The 19,756-nt window shown below is 42.4% G+C and overlaps 1 protein-coding gene and 1 pseudogene across 1 annotated transcript; one reads left to right on the top strand and one right to left on the bottom strand.

Moving 5' to 3' along the window:
• Positions 1 to 4,812: 4,812 nt before the first annotated feature.
• On the bottom strand, positions 4,813 to 5,754 carry LOC114100745 (olfactory receptor 8B8). Its single transcript, XM_027945548.2, has one exon. It carries the CDS (start codon positions 5,746 to 5,748, stop codon positions 4,813 to 4,815), a length of 936 nt encoding a protein of 311 aa, XP_027801349.1. The 5' UTR covers positions 5,749 to 5,754.
• A 2,044-nt stretch (positions 5,755 to 7,798) lies between these two features.
• Positions 7,799 to 16,459, top strand: LOC114100654 (large ribosomal subunit protein uL14-like; annotated as a pseudogene).
• The last annotated feature ends 3,297 nt before the right edge of the window (positions 16,460 to 19,756 follow it).

Genomic DNA, 19,756 nt, shown 5'->3' on the forward strand with positions numbered 1-19,756 from the left:
AAGGTGACAGCATTAGGTGTAAACATATATCCATCTAGGGACTGGAAGAGGAAAATGTGCTGCCAGGAGAATGAGAACAAGAAGCCCCTTTAGTACCCCACATTCTAAAACTGCTAAACACCCCATCCTTTTATCCAATAAATATTTGTCAAACTCCCACCCTAAAAGTGCCAGGCAGTGTGCTAGGACTGAGGGATTTATCAAATACACATTAGGGACTCTATTTGCACAGAGTATATAATGAAGGAAAAATGAGTGATGTGGTTTAGATGTGAGGTGTCCCCTACAGTGCTCACATGTTAGACAATGCAAGAAAGTTCAGAGGTGAATGATTGGGTTATGAGAGCCTTAACCTAATCTTGCATTAATCCCATCAGGTGGATTAACTGGGTGGTGTACCTTAGGCGGATAGACTGTGACTGGAGAAGATAGATCACTGGGGGCTTGCCTTTAGGTTTTATATTTTCTCCTTTTTGAGCAGAGTGTGTTTCCTCCCTCCCCGCTCCACTTCCTGGTGCCATGTCCTGATCTATTTTTCTCCACATACCCTTCTACCATGATGTTCTGTTTCACCTCTGGCTCAGAGCAATGGAGTGGGCCATCTATGGACAGAGATCTCTAAAACTGTAACATTATTCTTGTCAGGTTACAATAAACTGACTAAAACAGTAAGGAAGAAAATATTTTCAGTTTTAACCCTTTTGTTCTTTTTTTTTTTCTTTTTTTAGATCACCCAGATACCACAAACAGTCGATGAAATAAAGGAGAGAGAGAAAATATTTGGCATTTGATTTTTTGGGATTGGCTAACTTCACTTAGCATTATCTTCTCTAACTCCATCCATTTACCTGCAAATGCCATGATTTTACTCTCTTTTACTGATGAGTAATTGTCCATTGTGTATATATGCCACATTTTTTTTATCCATTTATCTATTGAAGGGCATCTAGGGTGGTTCCACAGTTAAGCTATTGTGAATTGTACTGCTATAAACATTGATGTGGCTGTGTCCCTGTAGTATGCTGTTTTTAAGTCCTTTGGGTATAAACGGAGAAGAGGGATAGCTGGGTCAAATGGTGATTCCATTCCCAATTTTCCTAGAAATCTCCATACTGCTTTCCATATTGGCTGCACCAATTTGCAGTCCTACCAGCAATGTATGAGTGTAACTTTTTCCCCACATCCTTGCCAACACTTGTTGTTTGTCTTCATAATGTTTTCTTTGATACAAGGAGGCTGATTCATACTGGGATAGGGAGAGGGAGCATGGGAGGAATAGACGAACTCTAGATAGGGCAGAAGGGTTGGAGGGGTTGGGAGAGAGCATGGGGTTATTAATGATGGTGGAATGTAATGATCATTATTATCCAAAGTACAGGTATGGAGACACAAATTGGTGTGAATATACTGTGTATACAACCAGAGATATGAAAACTTGTGCTCTATATATGTAATAAGAATTATAATTCTGCTGTCATATATAAATTTTTAAAAAGTAAAAAAAAATAGACACCAAGAAAAAAAGAATCGTAATGCATTCCACTGTCATATATAAATTTAAAAAAATAATTAAAAATTTTAAAAAGAAGAGAGAGAAAATGATTTAAAAAGAAGACAATAGAATATAAACAATACAACCATCAAAATGAAAAGCAGTAAGTTCCAATCAGTGAGAATCTTACTAGTACAGAATCTGTTCCAGAGATGATCCAAATATGTGTATTCTGCTAGTGAGGGCAATAAATGAAATAAATTTGCAAGACAATATTTTGCAATAAAATCTTAAAACCTTGGGTAATTCAATAATTCTCTGTCTGAGAATATATCCTAAGTAGGGGGGAAATTACTAAATTTGTTAAACAAGCATTAATTATAATTTGTAAAATGGAAATAATCTAATTGAAGTAGTAGAAAATTGTTACTATCATAGAATTCATCCATAAGATGGAGTTTTAGGCAATTATGAAAATTGAGTCAGAGATGAGAAATAAAAGAAATTCTTTCTGCAAGCTTGTCCTTCTGGTGGTACACACTTTTCAGCTAGATCTAAGGCTCCCTTGTCTTCACAGAATCCCTTTTCCTCTCCCTCTTTTTTTATTTTTTTAAATATTTATTTTTAGTTGTAGTTGGACACAATACCTTTATTTTATTTATTTTTATGTGGTGCTGAGGATAGAACCCAGGGCCTCACGCTTGCTAGGCGAGCACTCTACCACTGAGCCACAACCCCCTCCCTCTTTTTTTAATAACCAAAACCCTTCATACCCATCTTTTTTTCCTTTTTATTCACTTATTCATCTTAGTAACAACCCTAACTCCTACCACTTCTAATAAATTTTAATCAGTAGATACAGTTTATATCAGATTTCCATGACTTTGAAAAACAAGGAACATGTCACGTGCATTAATGTACAAGCACACACAGGATTGCCCCATGCAGTGACTGTAAAAATAGACAACTGGTGAGCAGCAGTGATGGACCACAGAGAGGAACAGAGGACCAGGAAACCAGCAGAATAGGAGACATCCTTTCCCTGGCTATTTTTTTTTGTAATGTTCTTAAATACTATAACCATTTTCTTAGTCTGTTAGGGCTACTGTAAACAAAAACAACAGCAACAAAAGGGCATACACTGAGTGATTTATGAACAACATGAATTTATTTCTCACAGTTCTGGGTGCTGGGAAGTCCAAGATCAAGATGTCAACAGATTTGGTATCCCACTTTCTTCTGACACACAGCACATTCTCTCTGTCCTTACATGGAGGGAGAGGCGAAGGGCCAAAGGTTCCATCTCCTAACACTATCAATTTCAACACATGGATTTTGAAAGGAATATTCAGGATATAGTAAATATGTATTATATCTTATCCGCGTATAAAAGGATATACATTATAAACAGAATGTAAAAGTAACCTGGTAGAACAGCATCTTTCATATAAACAAGCATGGGCCCAGAAAGATACAGCAATTTTCCCAAGGTCACACAATAAATTAGTGCAAGCTTTGATATTAGAAGGAAGACTATCTAAGAGAGATGAAAATAAATTTACTGTGTGCCTAACATTAAATTATCTTAATAACTCTGAAAAAAAATTAAAAATTAATGATGCTTAGAGACATCAAGCAACTTATTTAAAATTGCACAGCTGTTGAGTAAAAGCTAAGATTCTAACTTGATCCTACACTCCAATTCCCTAGCCTCTCTGCTTTTTCTGAATCTCTATGCTGCTCTGCCTCTCTCCCTGTCTTAGTCATCTGAATTCTACCATTCTCATTCTTTTAGAATTCATTTTTATTATTCTGCACATTCCCAAAGTACAAAACTATACTTCCATCCAAACTTCATTTTTTTTTCTAATAGAACAGAATTTTTCTAAGACAGTCTCCTAAATCAAGCATTTTCACAGAATCTCACATATCATTACTTCAAAATAATATATAATACATATATAGAAAATTTTTTAAACAAAAAGGTAACTCTACCTCTCTTTACATGGTACCATTAGTGCTTTCATCCTTTTCAGGGCGGGGGGCGGGGGGCGGTATCAGAGTTCCAGCAGAAAATACATGATCCACGTAAAGTGATCAAGAAATATAATGAGGGAACTGTTTACCTGGAAATGGAAGTTGCAAGAAACCACAAAGGGATGGTTAAGCAACCCAGGCTAGCAATAACAAGCAGACATTAGGACCCCTTGGCATGAAGAAGCCAGGGAAGGAGCGGTTACTGCAGCCCAATAGGAAATGTGGCATTCAGTTGCTGTCACTGTAGCCTAGCTACAGTCCTGGAATTGAATATCACCATTATCACTTTCCTCCTGTTCTCTGATTTCTTTTGCCAAGGCTGTCATTCACCTAACGTAAAAAGAAACTAGTAGGAAAGGGAGGCCATTAGGGAATTCATTCTATGACTTGCACGGAGGTGCCAACAAGCAGAAAAACTGATCTACAAAAGTACACATAAAATAGCCCACAAGACTCTGTTACAATCCACATCAGTAACTTTCAGTGGATATTTCTTCTCCTGACTGGCTCCTGTCTGGGGGTAACCTGATTACCAACTTGTAACATAACTGCTCTACAGTTTTAAAGTATTCTTCAGATCCTGAGCTGACCACCCTGAGAGGTAGATTTCTTCACTCTGGCTTTCAAAACACAATTTGAATTTCACAATGTGAAAAATAATTTCTAAATTCTTTCCTCAAAAAAACTTGACATTTTCTCTAAGTTATTCCATCTAGTGTCATTACCCAATCCCTGAAAGTTCAAGTCCATGAAGTTCCACATCACCGTCCCAGGTAGTACCATACTTGCTGATCCTAACACACTTCCCTGCAATCTCCAAAATGCTTCAAAAAAGTCTATGGCCATTTAGCCAAGACTCTCAACAAAATCTTATACCTCCTACCTTCTTGCAAAAAAAAAATGTGCTTTTTAAAATTAGCCCTTAAAAGTTGCATGAAATTTTTGTAGACAGAACCAGATTTTATCATCCTAGACTAGCTCATATCTGAAATAAAATCTCTCATGGAAGGAGGAGGAATGCAGATGACAATGGAAAGCCATGGGATTGGAATAAAGAGCCTGTGTTCTAGTCACTGCTCTGCTGAGATACTGACCTCAAGGTGGGATACATAAGCCTGTATCTATTCTAAATCTGGGCATCCTATAGTTTAGGAATTTTATAAATTAAAAAACCCCTCAAATGGGAAAAATGAACCCATTTGAGAATGAGTTAAAATTTCTTCCATGGAACCTGAATCATATATCAGAGTAAAAGTGTTTCTGACCCAAGCATTGCCCCTTTCTTAGGAAAATGAATTTTTATTCAAGGTTTTCTTCAAAGCAACTTTGACATCCTTATTCCTCAAGCTATAGATTATTGGATTGAGCATGGGCACCACGATGGTGTAGAACAAGGAGGACACTTTCCCCTGATTCATAGGTAAAAGAGAAGAGGGCTTGAGATACATAAAAGCCCCTGATCCAAAAAACAAGGAAACTGCAATTATGTGGGAGCTGCAGGTGCTAAAGGCTTTGGATCTGCCCTCAGTGGAGCGAATGCGGAGGATGCTAGAAAGGATGAGGGCATAAGAGATGAAGATGGTGACTGTGGGCACACCAATGTCAATGCCCACAACAATAAAGACCACCAGCTCGTTCACACGGGTGCTGGTGCAAGAGCGCTCGAGGAGGGGAAGGATGTCGCACATGTAGTGGTTGACAAGATTGTTGGCACAGAAGTTCAGCCTCAGCATGCATGCTGTATGGGCCATGGCCCCAGCAAACCCCATCACATAGACACCCAACAAAAGAAGGAGACACACCTGGGGGGACATGGTGACCATGTACACCAGGGGGTTACAGATGGCAACATAGCGGTCATATGCCATTGCTGACAGGATGAAGGATTCAGAGACCACAAAGAAAAGAAAGAAAAAGAGCTGAGTCATGCACCCAGAATAGGAGATGATGTTCTTCTTTGAGACAAAACTCATCAGCATTTTGGGGGTGATAACAGTGGAATAGCAGAAGTCTATGAGAGATAAGTTGAAGAGGAAGAAATACATGGGGGTGTGCAGGTGAGAATTCAACCCAATCAGCGTTATCAAGCCAAGGTTCCCCACCACAGTGACCACGTAGAAACCTAGAAACAGAAAGAAGAGGGGGATGTGAAGTCCTGGCTGGTCTGTTAAGCCTGCAAGGATGAACTCTGTCACAGAGGAGGAGTTCTCAGGTACCATTGCAATTAAAGCATTCTGTGAAGACAAGGGAAAAGAGTCAGTGTGAGAGAGAGACAGAGAGAAAGACAGAGAGAACACTGTTGACCTCCCAGTCACCTCCCCCATTCTTGAGAACATACCACTTATTTTTCAGTTCATTATATAAATTGCACAAAAGCAATGCAAAGGATAAAACAACTTATCTTGGAATTTGAGCTTAACATTAAAGAACATCTCCCTCTTGTTGAGAATAGTTTTTTTTTTCCAAGATTAATAAATCATCAGTGGATGGATGTGTGAATGTGTGGATGCACCCAGAGATTTTGAGCCTCATCAGAGGGGTCTTTCCATGGGGCTGTTCTCATTGCCCTCAAAGATTCTGCCTCTGGAGCATCCCTGGAAGACTCACTTGCCCCCATGTAAGAGCAGGTGCTGCTGTGAAGGACCTCTAGGAGCAGCTGATCTTTAATTTTATCCTTTTGTTGTGTCTTTCTAACTCTAGTTTCTTCTGAAGTTTACAAAAGCAAGCCAATCGTTGAGAAGTCCTCTCAGAGTCTGGAGCCAGCCTATCTGCCAGGATAGGAGGAGTTCCATCTGCCTCATAGTCATCCTGGACCAAACAGAAGGGTGAGGTGGATCTCTATACAACCTCAGGAACCAAAACTGGGGACTTAGGAAAAGTTCAAACCATTCACCCAGATTCAGCCATTCACCCTCCCTCAGACTGGGGGTGGGAGGGTGCACCTTTAGACAAGTGATGTATCTTTTAATCCAACTCTAATCCTCGGTTGTTCATATGGTTAATGGTTTCAGTGCTAACACAGGTGAAGGACAGAGCAACCCTCCAGCCCTCTCCTAACTGGAGTGACAGAGCTTCCCTGGCTGCCTCAGAACTTTTCCTGAGCTAGGGAAAGGGATATCTGTACAAAGCTTTGCCCGGAGCCTCTTCTCCAGCTTGCAAAGAGACAGCAGTTTTATTCTGGGTTTGAAGTCCTGGGGACCTGATGAGGTGTAGAAAATTGGAGGTTCCCCTGGGATCAAAGTCCTAGTTATTAACTTGAATAACAGGGAATTTTTGCTTATACCCTTGATAATATTTGAATGAGCTTTTGGATGCATAAAATATTTGTTCAGTTAGCATCTAGTAATATGCAAATTATTGTGCAGAAAATAATAATTTAGGATTCATTGAGCACTTAATGTACCAAACACTGTTTTCAACCTACAGTTTTATACTGACATCAGCACACCAGGATCCAATATCATTGTTCATGCAATGTTTCGTTTTAATTCTCCCTTAAATCCTATGAGCTGGGTTTTATCATCTCCATTTTAGAGAGTAAGTGATTTCCCAGATGTTAAATTATTAAGGTCCTATTAAACCTAGGCCCATCTTACTCAAAAACCTGGTGTTCTTTACAATTGTTTTTACTCTCTCCCATTGGGAGATAATGGGACACATAACATAGAGTCTTTGCCTTCAAAGCTCTAACAATGTCTTGAAAAATGCATAACAGCTAACTAAAAATGTGAAAGAATACAATAAGATCCAAAAAACTTAAAAATAAAATGCTCTTCAAGTTCAAAGAAGAGTGTTCAACATACCACTTAATTTTCAATTCATCACATAAATTGCCCAATACCACTGCAAAGGATAAAACATCTCCTCTTGGAATTTGAGCTTAATATTAAAGAACAACTCCCATTTGCTGAGAATAGTTTTTTTTCAAAATTGATAAATTCTCAGAATTCTCTCTGATGGCCCAAATTATTCATCCTTGCTCCTTTCATCTTCCAGGACCCTCATAATGAGGCTCAGAGGACAGCAGGACATTTGTCTTTTTGTTTTTCACACTTGGCTCTTTTCCTTTTCCCTCTATTATGACAAAATTTATCTCCTCAATGCCACAGGATCTGGGAGCCTTGCTTGAGCTTAATGACAGTTAACTCTCACTCTTGGATTTGGAGCAATGTTAAAAAAAATCATCTAATCCTGGTTATACAACTGAATTAGATAATTAAATTCTTATTAGAGGTCAATTGGCCTTTCTGTCCTTTTCCGGTGTTCAAGATGTTGAACCGAGGACTTGATGGATCCTCTGGTGCAGAATTCTGGATTTCCTTGGGTTTTCTGGTTGGATCCCTTATCAATTATGCTGACAACACAGGAGCAAAAATCTGTATATAATCCCTGTGAAGAGAATCAAGGGACAGATGAACAGACTTCCTGCTGCTGGTGTGGGTGACATGATGATGGCCACAGTCAAGAAGGACAAACCAGAGCTCAGAAAGAAGGTGCATATAGCAGTGGTAATTCAACAACAAAAGTCATACCAAAAAAAAAGATGGAGTATTTCTTTATTTTGAAGATAATTCATGGGTCATAGTGTGGTGAGCCGCTTCTGCCGTTTCTGCAGACTATGGTCGCCATTACGAGATGGCGCTGGCTCCGCTGTGGTATGTGACAAACAACTCCTTATCTGAGAGAGTTGGCACATGATTTTTCACCACCCTGTACACCACCCTGTGAGAAAGCTCCACGCGGCAGCTTTGCATTGGGGCTTGGGATGCTTTATTAAGGCTGGGAGGGGCATCCGGGGAGAGAGAAGAGAAGAAGAAGAAAGAATAAGAAATATCAGGGACCTGAATAAACTGCTGAAAGAAGATTCCCGAGTGTTGCGTCTTCCTTGCGGGCAAGGGGTCGTGACAAGTGGTGCCGAAACCCGGGAACCAGAACTTTTAGCAGTCAGGGGTGGTGCACCGGTTAGTCCCAGGTAAGTGCGATCCGCGACCAAAGCGGGGTTAGTCCCAGGTAAGTGGGATCCGCGACTAAAGCGGGGCAGTTCCTCTGTAATGAAAGAGGAAGCCTTGCATTTTATTGCAGCTGCACCGTGTACTTTCGCTTCTACTTTCGCTTTCGTTTTCTGTGTTTCTTTCGCTGTGTCAGTGTGTTTCTGCTGTCTGTATTTCTTTTGTTGTTGTGTCATGGGTGCCGCATCTTCAAGTCCGCTTCTTCTGGCCCTAGATGGCCTGTTACATTCCAAGGGACTGGAAGTGAAACATAGTACTTTACAGAGATTTTTACAGAAGGTAGATATCGCTGCACCGTGGTTTGCATTTTCGGGCAGCCTTACTGTCCCTAGTTGGGATAAACTAGGCAAAGATCTTGACTTTGCTTCTGAGCAGGGCATGTTAGAGGGTGGGGTGATACCCCTTTGGAAAATGGTCCGTGGTTGCCTCACGGATGGCAGATGCCAGGAAGCACTTGCTAAAGGACAGGAGGTTTTAGAGCGATTACATGAGGAAAAGTCGGAGACGGCAGAAAGCGAAGTGACTCGGGAGGATGGGAGTGTGCGGAGCATGAAACGGGGGAGGAGACGGTTGTACCCAGATCTCAGTACGCTGCGTACACCCCCATGCGAAAGTGGGTCAGAGGAGGAGGAGGATGAGGAGGAAGAGCTCGGGAGGCTGTCTTGTCAGCTAGGGAGTTTAGCTATAGGAGAAGGGAACAAAAAGAAACAAGGGCTCAGGAAGAACGATCCCCCGGATCCACCGCCGTATGGTGGGGGCACTTCGGGGAGAGCTTTCCATGCCCAAACATGGAGGGCTGTTCACGCTGAGATGGGTCTTGCTTATCCAGTTTTTCAGGATGACAACAGGGGAAGAGTCCATGAACCCTTAGATTTTAAAATTGTAAAGACCCTGGCGGAGTCTGTACGCACTTATGGGGTGGATGCCGCCTTCACACTGACTCAGGTGGAGAATCTATCTAGATACTGTATGACTCCCTCTGATTGGGCTAGCCTTGTTCGGGCTTGCGTTTCCCCGGGTAAATATTTGGACTGGAGAGCATTCGTGCTAGAGGGCGCAATAGAGCAGGCCGCCCAAAACCATGCGGCGGGACATCCCCATTGGGACAAGGATATGCTCTTGGGGCAGGGAAGATTTGCAAATCAACAGACAGGATTTCCTCTTGAGGCATATGATCAAATTAACAACATTTGCATTCGGGCATGGAAGTCGCTTCCAAATAGAGGAGAGGTGTCTGGTAATTTGACCAAGATTCTACAAGGCCCTACAGAACCCTTTTCAGATTTTGTAGCAAGGATGGTGGATGCCGCTGGAAAGATTTTTGGGGATCCTGATAGAGCCATGCCCCTTATCAAGCAATTGGTCTTTGAGCAGTGCACCAAGGAATGTAAAGCAGCAATCACTCCTTATAAAAATAAGGGCATAGAAGCATGGATGAAAGTGTGTAGAGAGATTGGAGGACCTTTAACTAATGCAGGTCTTGCAGCTGCTGTCCTTCGGATGGCAAAAGGGGGCAGTCCTGGTGCCGGAACATGCTTCCATTGTGGTCAACCTGGTCATTTCAGACGTGAATGTCCTAAAAAAGATAATTTTACTGGACCCCCTCACGGTGGCCCTTCCAATGGCCTTCGTCAACCGGGGCTGTGTCCAAAATGTAAAAAGGGGAAGCATTGGGCAAAAGAGTGTAGATCAGTGAGGGACATCTATGGACAGCCTGTTTCAGCTGGGCCAAAAAACGGCCGAAGGGGCCCCCGACCCCAGGGCCCACAAATATATGGGGCAATGGAGAATGTCACACCCAAACCCGAGACATGGCCATCTCTACGCCATCCCATGAGACGCGGAGAGCCACTACAGGTGCCGCGGGATTGGACCTCTGTTCCACCTCCAGACTCGTATTAACACCTAAGATGGGAGTCCAATTGGTGGAAACTGAATTCAAAGGGCCTTTACCACCTGGCACTGTAGGTTTGCTAATTGGACGTGCATCCTCTATATTACAAGGTCTTCATGTCTTTCCTGGAGTCATTAGTCCTGATACTGTAGGATCAGTAAAGGTTATGGTGGAAGCTCCAAGGGGTATTGTGTCTATTTCCCCAGGAGACCGGATTGCCCAATTGCTAATTCTACCCAGTCTGCATACCCGCTTTCCTGCTGATTCCTTTTCAAGGACAAGTGATGAGATTGGAATCACTGGAGGGAATTCTGTTTATTTGTCCTTAGATATGAATGACCGTCCTACTTTAAACTTAACCATAGAAGGCAAATCAATTTTGGGGTTGCTAGATACTGGAGCAGATCGTAGTATAATAGCACAAAAGGACTGGTCAAAGGGGTGGCCGGTGCAGCTCTCAGATCAATCACTAAGAGGTTTGGGATATGCCCAAGCCCCTCAAATCAGCTGTAGACATCTATCTTGGAAGGACCCAGAAGGACACAATGGCACCTTTCAGCCTTATGTACTTGATTTACCTATCTCTTTATGGGGTCGTGATCTGATGAAAGACATGGGGTTCACTCTTAGTAATGACTATTCTCCGGTGTCTCAACAGATTATGCAAAATATGGGGTATAGGCCAGGTCTAGGACTAGGAAAACACCTACAGGGGTGTAGGCATCCTGTGCAAGGTCATCAAAAGCTTAACAGATTTGGTCTGGGTTTTTCCTAGGGGCCACTGGGGCTCAAATACCCATAACATGGCTCACCGAGGAGCCTGTTTGGGTGCCTCAGTGGCCTCTTCCCTCGGTTAAATTGGCAGCGGCCCATAATTTAATCAAAGAACAACTAAACTTGGGTCACATCCAACCTTCTACTTCTCCATGGAATACTCCCATATTTGTTATTAGGAAAAAATCAGGAAAGTGGCGCCTACTGCATGATTTACGAGCAGTTAATGCTCAAATGCAACTTATGGGGCCCATTCAAAGAGGGCTACCTCTGCTCTCCTCTATTCCTCAGGGCTGGCATATTATTGCTATTGACATTAAAGACTGTTTCTTTTCTATTCCTTTGCATCCTAAAGACTCACAACGTTTTGCTTTCACCCTTCCCTCGTGTAACCACGAGGAGCCAGATCTTAGGTTTGAGTGGGTAGTGTTGCCGCAGGGAATGGCTAATAGTCCCACGATGTGCCAGATGTATGTGGGGAAGGCACTCGCACCTCTCAGACATAAGTATTCCTCCATCAAGATTATTCATTATATGGATGATGTTATTGGCCGCTGAGTTAGAGCAGATAGTTAATGAGGCCTATAAAGACTTAGTAAAGCTGTTAGCTCAATATGGGCTACATATTGCACCTGAAAAAGTTCAAACGGGAAATTCTATTGAGTATTTGGGAGCAATAATTGGGTATGATAAACTGAAACCACAAAAAATCACCATAAGAACTCAGGATCTCCAAACTCTGAATGATTTTCAAAAGCTGCTGGGAGATATTAATTGGATAAGGGGATATTTACATATTCCTAATGGTGTGCTCCAGCCTTTGTATGCTACCCTTAAGGGTGATCCAGATCTTGCTTCTCCTCGTAGCCTCACCAAAGAGGCTAGGGCGGCCCTTATAACAGTAGAAGAAGCTATACAACATGCTACTCTATGCAGGCTCCAAAGTGATAAATCTTTCCAGTTATGTGTGCTTGCCACTATGCGGCAGCCTACTGGAGTACTGTGGCAAGATGGGCCTTTATTATGGATCCACCCACATATATCCCCAGGAAAATCTTTAGAATACTATCCTGATGCTGTTGCAGCATTAGCACTTAAAGGGATTCACCAAAGCATTCAATTTTTCGGACAATCACCTTCTTCTCTTATTATACCCTATACTAAGGCTCAACTTAATGTTTTGTGTGCTACTCTAGACAACTGGGCTATTCTATGTTGCTCGTTTCAAGGGGATATTGATAATCATTACCCTTCCCATCCATTACTCCATTTTGTTAAAGAACATCCCATCATTTTCCCTAAGGTAACTTCACCCAATCCAATTCCGGGGGCTGTTAATATTTTCACTGATGGTTCCAAGTCTGGAATGGGAGCTTATGTAATTAATGATTCTCCCCCTGTTCAGCATCAATTTGCTCCTGGTAATCCACAATGGGTTGAACTGCAAATTGTTATTGAGGTTTTTAAACAGTGTTCTTTTCCTTTTAATCTTATCTCGGACTCCATTTATGTGGTACAAGCACTCAAAGTCCTGGAGGCCGTGGGAGCTATTAGTAATGCCCATAATGTATCTGCTTACTTTAATCAGCTTCAACAACTTATCTGTAGCCGCACTGCTCCCTTTTATCCAATGCACATACGGGCTCACACTTCTCTTCCTGGTCCGTTATCACAGGGTAATGCCTGTGCAGACTCAGCCACTAGAGGCCAGTTGATATGCTTGGCTTCCTCCTTAGAGGGGGCTAAATTTTTTCACCACAATTTCCATGTTAATGCTTTAACGCTGCGCAGGCGTTTTTCCATTTCAAGAGCGGATGCTCGTCAGATAGTATTACAATGTCCCCATTGTGTCACATTTCTTCATCCCCCTACTTATGGAGTGAACCCACGGGGATTAAAACCATTGGTTGTCTGGCAAATGGATGTGACGCACATACCTGACTTTGGTAACCTCAAGTATGTACATGTTTCTGTTGATACGTGCTCTGGAGTTATTCATGCCTCTGCTTTGTCGGGAGAGAAGGCACGTAATGTTATCACTCATTGCCTAGAAGCATGGGCAGCATGGGGTGCTCCTGCATCCCTTAAGACTGATAATGGACCTGCTTATACTGGCAGACAATTTACATCCTTTTGTTCTACCATGGGAGTGCAACTTACTCATGGTCTGCCTTACAATCCTCAAGGACAAGGCATTGTTGAGCGTGCTCATCGCACCTTAAAGGAAACTTTACAAAAACAAAAAGGGGGAATAGGAGCTGAACACACTCCTAAAGAACGCCTGTCCTTAGCTCTCTTTACCATTAATTTTTTAAATTTGGATATTCATGGTCGCTCTGTGGCTGATAGGCATGTGTCCCCTCAGCCCTCTGTGATTGGTTATGTTAAGTGGAAGGATGTTCTTACAGGCCAATGGAACGGCCCCGACCCCGTGCTGACATGGGCACGAGGATCTGTATGTATTTTTCCCCAGGATCGCACGGAGCCGTTGTGGGTCCCTGAACGCCTGACAAGAAGAGTCTTGACATCAACCGACCAGCAACAAGAGATACCACAGCAACCCTGTGATGAGGATCTTCACTCTGCTACGTGCTCTGGTTCTGGTGCTGGTGCCGATGGCACAGACGACACCAATGCAGTGGTGGGCAGTGGCACGGGCTTGGCCAATGCCGATGCCTGTTCATGGTAGTTCTAGTGTCCTCCCCACTCTTTTCTCTACCTCATGTGAGATGTCTGCTCCCTGTGCCTCTCCTAGAGGGGACGTGGAGAGCATTTTTAATCAATCTCAGGTTAATCTCACAGGAGTTTTTTGTTTCAGCCTTGGAAACGCTAATTGCATTAGCCTTAAGACCAAAAATTTGACTAACTGGGAGGACCCATTGCGGTCCAATCAGGTCTCAGGGAGTATTATTAATGCCGTACTGAGCCAAGTAGTTTCGGGGAAGCAATCAGGTTCAGGGACCCCTGTAAATAGCTCTGCTTTAAACATAACTACCTTGGCTATGATCTCCAAGGTACTAATCCCAGTGCCTCCTTCTTCTAATAGTACTTACAATGCCACTCATTTCAAGGCCTCTCCTTACTGTACCCCTAATCTTGGTTTCCCCCCAACATTTACGCCTTGTCAGGATCATTCTTGGGAGAAACTTCAAGTTGCTAAGGGTTTCTCCTTTTCCCCCTCTCTTAAGAGGTATGTTTATAATTTTAACCATAGTGCCAACTCCTCTACAGGAGTAGGTTGGTCCTGGTTTCAATGGCTGATTTCCAATGAGAAGGGGGCTTCAGCTGATATTTCTGCATTGGCTCAATTGCTGGGAGCCAAAAGCTGGCTGGCTAATGTTTCTGGCACTGTTAGGAAAAGTGAACGAGGTAATAGGCTCACATCTGTTTCGCTCAACTCTTTGCTATATAATGCTACATTGCCTCCTGCAATGGTCTGCGTCCAATCCCCGTTCTTGCTCCTTTTGGCTAATAATACCTCGTCGGGGATGCTGGATTGTTCTAGTGTTACCTGTCTCTTATCTGAGTGTTGGAATGGTTCTTGGACTGTAGCAGTGGTTATGAAAATCCCAACCTTTGTCCCAATCCCAGTCACTGCGGACCCAGATAAATTCCGCATTGTTGAGCTACTTAGAGTCCGCAGAGATTTTGGAATTACGGCAGCTATAGTGACAGCTGTGGCAGTGTCTGCTGCTGCAGCAGTAACAGCTGGAGTAGCCATGGCCAGTCAAGTACAAACTGCTGCCACCATTAATCAAGTTGTTCAACAAACTTCCACTATACTTGAATCCCAAAATTCAATTAATCAACATATTTTGTCAGGGATTTTAGCTGCCAACCAAAGGATAGATTTACTCCAAGCTCAGGTAGAAGAATTGGCTGACTTGGTGCTTTTGGGTTGTGTTGATCAACGTGCACATTTATACATAACCTCTGTCAGATTTAATGATTCCAGGAATGCCTCCCGCATCATTGGCGAATATTTGGCCGGAAATTGGTCCATGGCAGCAGAAAACTTGATCCAGTCTCAACTAACTCAGATTGCTGTCTTGAACAGTACCCGTGTTGAACCAGTGACTTTGGGTCAATTCACCGATTGGATATCTTCTGCTTTTTCCTTCTTCAAAGAGTGGGTGGGAGTAGGCATTTTTGGTGCAATGTGTTGCTTCAGTGTTATACTTTGTTTGTGGTTTCTCTGTCGCCTTAAAACTCGCCATGCACAAGAAAAGGCTATGATCATACAAGCTCTTGCAGCTTTAGAAAATGGCAACTCACCTCAAGTCTGGCTTGCGCATCTTAAACAGTAAACCTTTGTCATGGTCGTTGCACCCCAAGTTATTATAACATTGCACTGGGATCGACATGACTTTCCTTGTTATTCTCTTAGTGTTGGAAAGCCCTTGCACTCTGCCGGTCTTGCTGCCATTGCACGCAGATGGGTTTCCACACTAGTGCTTTACTATCGCTTTAAAGTCCGTGCCTTTCTTTCAGGGTGCTGTCAACTTGTTTGTCATTAATACAGCCACAGTTCAGCCTCAGCTATCCCCCTTCGTCCACCATCGTCACGATACAGGATGCGAGGCAAGGCACTGCACTTGAGTGATCCTTGACGTGGACCTCAAGGAGAGCATGTCCTATTGCATGCGGGTTAGACGCGTCCACGCCCCGCCCCACGAAAAAAGGCGTCGGCTGATATGGCCTCGGGTCTGGGAAAGGGCCCTCCTTAGGACTGAGCCATACTATGCAGCCACTTCTGCACAGTGGGATAGGACCTCTACTCTCGCCTGTATTGTTTTAATAAAACAGAAAGGGGGAACTGTGGTGAGCCGCTTCTGCCGTTTCTGCAGACTATGGTCGCCATTACGAGATGGCGCTGGCTCCGCTGTGGTATGTGACAAACAACTCCTTATCTGAGAGAGTTGGCACATGATTTTTCACCACCCTGTACACCACCCTGTGAGAAAGCTCCACGCGGCAGCTTTGCATTGGGGCTTGGGATGCTTTATTAAGGCTGGGAGGGGCATCCGGGGAGAGAGAAGAGAAGAAGAAGAAAGAATAAGAAATATCAGGGACCTGAATAAACTGCTGAAAGAAGATTCCCGAGTGTTGCGTCTTCCTTGCGGGCAAGGGGTCGCGACATCATAGTAAACAATAAAGGTGAGATCAAGATTCTGCCATCACAAGACCAGTTGCAAAGGAGTATGCAGACTATTATGGCCCATAATTGCTTCCAGTGCAGGCAGCATTGCATGATCCTTCAGCATGTTTGTAAAAATAGTAATACCTATTAAAAAGTTTTTCCTCCAAAGAAGAAGATGGAGGAGGAGGAGGAGGAGGAGGAGAAGTCAATTGCTTGCTGCCTCAATGCAAACATAATAAATTAGAATCTCCAGGGTTGGAACTTTATAATCTACATTTCTCACCTAAATTTTCCCCAGGTGATCTGGATATGTAACCAGTCTAGGATTCACTATCTAATCCTTTCACCCTTTATTTTTCAACAGGAAAATTGGGGCCACACCAGTTGTAGAACTGTTTGGTGGTATAGTTATATTCTAAACTATTCTAAACATGGACCTCCCACCTCTCCAGTTACATTGTCTTGGAAAAAGCTTACCTGGCCTTTACTTTTTTTGAAACACAGCATGGAATTAAGGGCCACAGTTGGGTATCAGGCCTGGAACAGTACTCCAGGACCATACTGGGGAAAGATTTGAATGCTATGATAAGAAACAAGTATGCAATGTGACTATATTGAACGTAAGAGTGATGTAGTGAGAGTCGTGCTTAAGGAGACCAGTGAATCTAATGGACTATCATGTATCAATTATTTGATGCAAGAGTACCCCTCCCCTGGTGCTATATTTAGTTATAACTTAGACATGATGTCTTAACTAAGAGCTCCAGCAATATAAGGGACATAGATGGACTTTCAGAACAAGTACCAGGAAAATACAACCAAAGTTCTTTCTAAGCTTTTCAGCATGTTATAAATCACATAATTCTGGTTCTGCCATGTGGTCCCTTGGCTCATACTCTAAACATTTTTACCAGGCCCTGAGTTCAGGTCCCATCACCCAGCTCTCTGCATTAGACATCTTTTATGCCTCCTTTTATATTACTCACCCTATCTTTGGGGTTTCCATTGTCACTATGGGAACAAGCTGCATCTAAGTATAGCCAAACAGAACACACTTATTATACTTATCTTAACTGTAACCTCTTATCACCTGCTTTCTGCCCTAGGACTTCTCTGCCGTCACAATGAGAAATATATATATGAGAATTAGCTCAGCCATTAAAATGCATGTGCAAACCTGGAAGTGTGAAGGAGACAACAATCCTGGGAGCCAGAAGGTAAATTTTCCCCTCATCTGTATTTCTAGTGGTTCATACTTTGTAGTATCTCGAAGGTCCTCAGAGGAACTGACCCTAAATTTCTCATTAAGCAAGAACATGTGACACATTGATTTTCTCTCCTTCCCTGTTTCACCGGTTCTTCTCCCTAGGATCCCTTCTAAATATAAGCTACTGACACTTAAGTCCTTGTCTCCAACAGGAATTTTTGTGGAAACCCCAACTGAGGTATTCTTAAAACAATATTTGGAGCAGGTCTGAACAAAATGTTCCTTACTTTACTGGGGAAAAAAACAGTCTCACTCAAAGCTCTTGATTCCAGGTCAGAAAACTAAAATATGAATCACTAAATTCAGCAAGAACCTGAAATTCCACAGTACAAAGAATTTTTGTGTCCGGAGCATGCCCTACCAAATTGCCAAAGGCGTAGAATTTCAAGTTGCTATCAGCTCACACCCTAAAGGGATGAATCAAAATCAAAAACTCTGTGGCACTTGGTCCTTAGGCCAGCTCCAGCTCCTCATGACCTCTTACTGTCTGGGACGTCTGGATTCCTCCTTGAACTATGACAGATGACAACTAGATTTATTCACTTTCACATCTTCAGAACCAAATGTAAAACCTGGCTCACAGCAGCTCACAATATGTTCAACAATCTCTGATTCTCAACATCCTCATCTGCAAAATGGGGTTGACGGTGAGAACACACTGGTCTATTGTGAGGGTCAGATTAAATCGAGGGACTAGAAGAACCTAGCAGAGACGATGCCGTGTGGAAGAGACTTGGTAAATGTTATCAAAAATATACATAAGACAAATGTAAAATGTATTTAATTTAGGGAGGAACTGGGAGAAGAAAAAAATTGTGTTAAATGAGACTGAAAGAAGCAAAAGAAGGACTTATTGGGTGAAGATCTGGGACAAATGTCAAAGGAACTTTGAAACAATGCTTTCTTCTTCCAAACTTCAATTTAGGCCAGTTTCTCCCACGTAGCTGAATCCACAGACAGTCTCAGGGTCCTTGAATATTTTACTCTATCCCTGCTTCCTGCCCCACCACCAATTTCCTATTTTTCAAATATTCATGTTCTATTACACCATACCATATTCAAAACACCAAATTTTGAAGTCAGGTGAGGTTTTCCTTACAGCCTCTAGTCGTGTGTGTGTATGGTGTATACCCATTTCTTATCTCTAAAAATTCCTCTTTGCCAAACATTCTTCCCAAATGTTCTACCTTCCATTCTCTGGAAGAACCTCACAAATTCATGGACATGTGGTCCATGCATACCCTCTGCCAGGCATTTTTTTAAATGAAGATAAAATCTTTAGCAAAAATTATAGTCTCTAATAATGACATTTCATATAGCACTCAGTTGATGAGAAATACATTTTGGTCAGGATCAGGAGTCATAACGTACTGGGCTTATAAGAGTCATTTTGACAGCCGATTGTTCTTCACCTGGCAAGTTAATTATAACCCTACATTTTTCGTGTGTGTGTGCTTGGCGCGCGCTGTTGTGTATGAGAGTTGAGTGACATTTGCATATACACCAGAGTTTGCTATTCCCCCACACGTGGAATATATTTATATTTGAGGTGCTGTTCAGTAGCAAGAGGTCTCAAGTGTAAATTTACACTTAGAAATTTGCCACTGCCTCGGTGATAAATCCCAATCCCTGGTCTCAGTCCCACTACAATCAACACACAATTAAAGAAAATGTTTCATTAATTATCAATCTGAAATGAGCACCACAGGAAAGGGGTTCCTTGGGGCACAGAAAGCAAAGAAGACTCAGGCTTCATTAAAAGAAGTTGACTTTTCTCCAGCAGCCTTAGAGGATTCTTGTTAGAATGATAGAACAACCAAGAAAAGTGCTTCTGGATTTATGTCACTTTAGAGCCTGTTGCCATGGGAACTATGTCTCAAAATCCTCTCAACTGGGGCTTCACTAAAGTCATGTTCCCTACGGAGCAGATGAAGCCCAAGCAGGAAGCAGTGTAGGAAGAACTATTCTTAACTCCGTTCCTTTTGTTGCAAAACTGCCCTCTTTCCAAAACTTGAATTTCTCTATGGTGCTTCTTTGTTTTATTTATTCCTACTTTTTTCTCTTTTTTTAATTACACTGTATTTGTGTTGTCGCATTTGTGACAGGTAAAGGCAATATAATGTCTTGTGTATGATCCCTCAGA

Source organism: Marmota flaviventris, chromosome 9 (assembly GCF_047511675.1).
Source record: "Marmota flaviventris isolate mMarFla1 chromosome 9, mMarFla1.hap1, whole genome shotgun sequence".
In the NCBI taxonomy this organism is placed as follows: Eukaryota; Metazoa; Chordata; class Mammalia; order Rodentia; family Sciuridae; genus Marmota; species Marmota flaviventris.

Bases quoted from the DNA above. Each gene is read 5' to 3' on its own strand.
- LOC114100745 (XM_027945548.2), bottom strand. From the start codon at position 5,748: ATGGTACCTGAGAACTCCTCCTCTGTGACAGAGTTCATCCTTGCAGGC.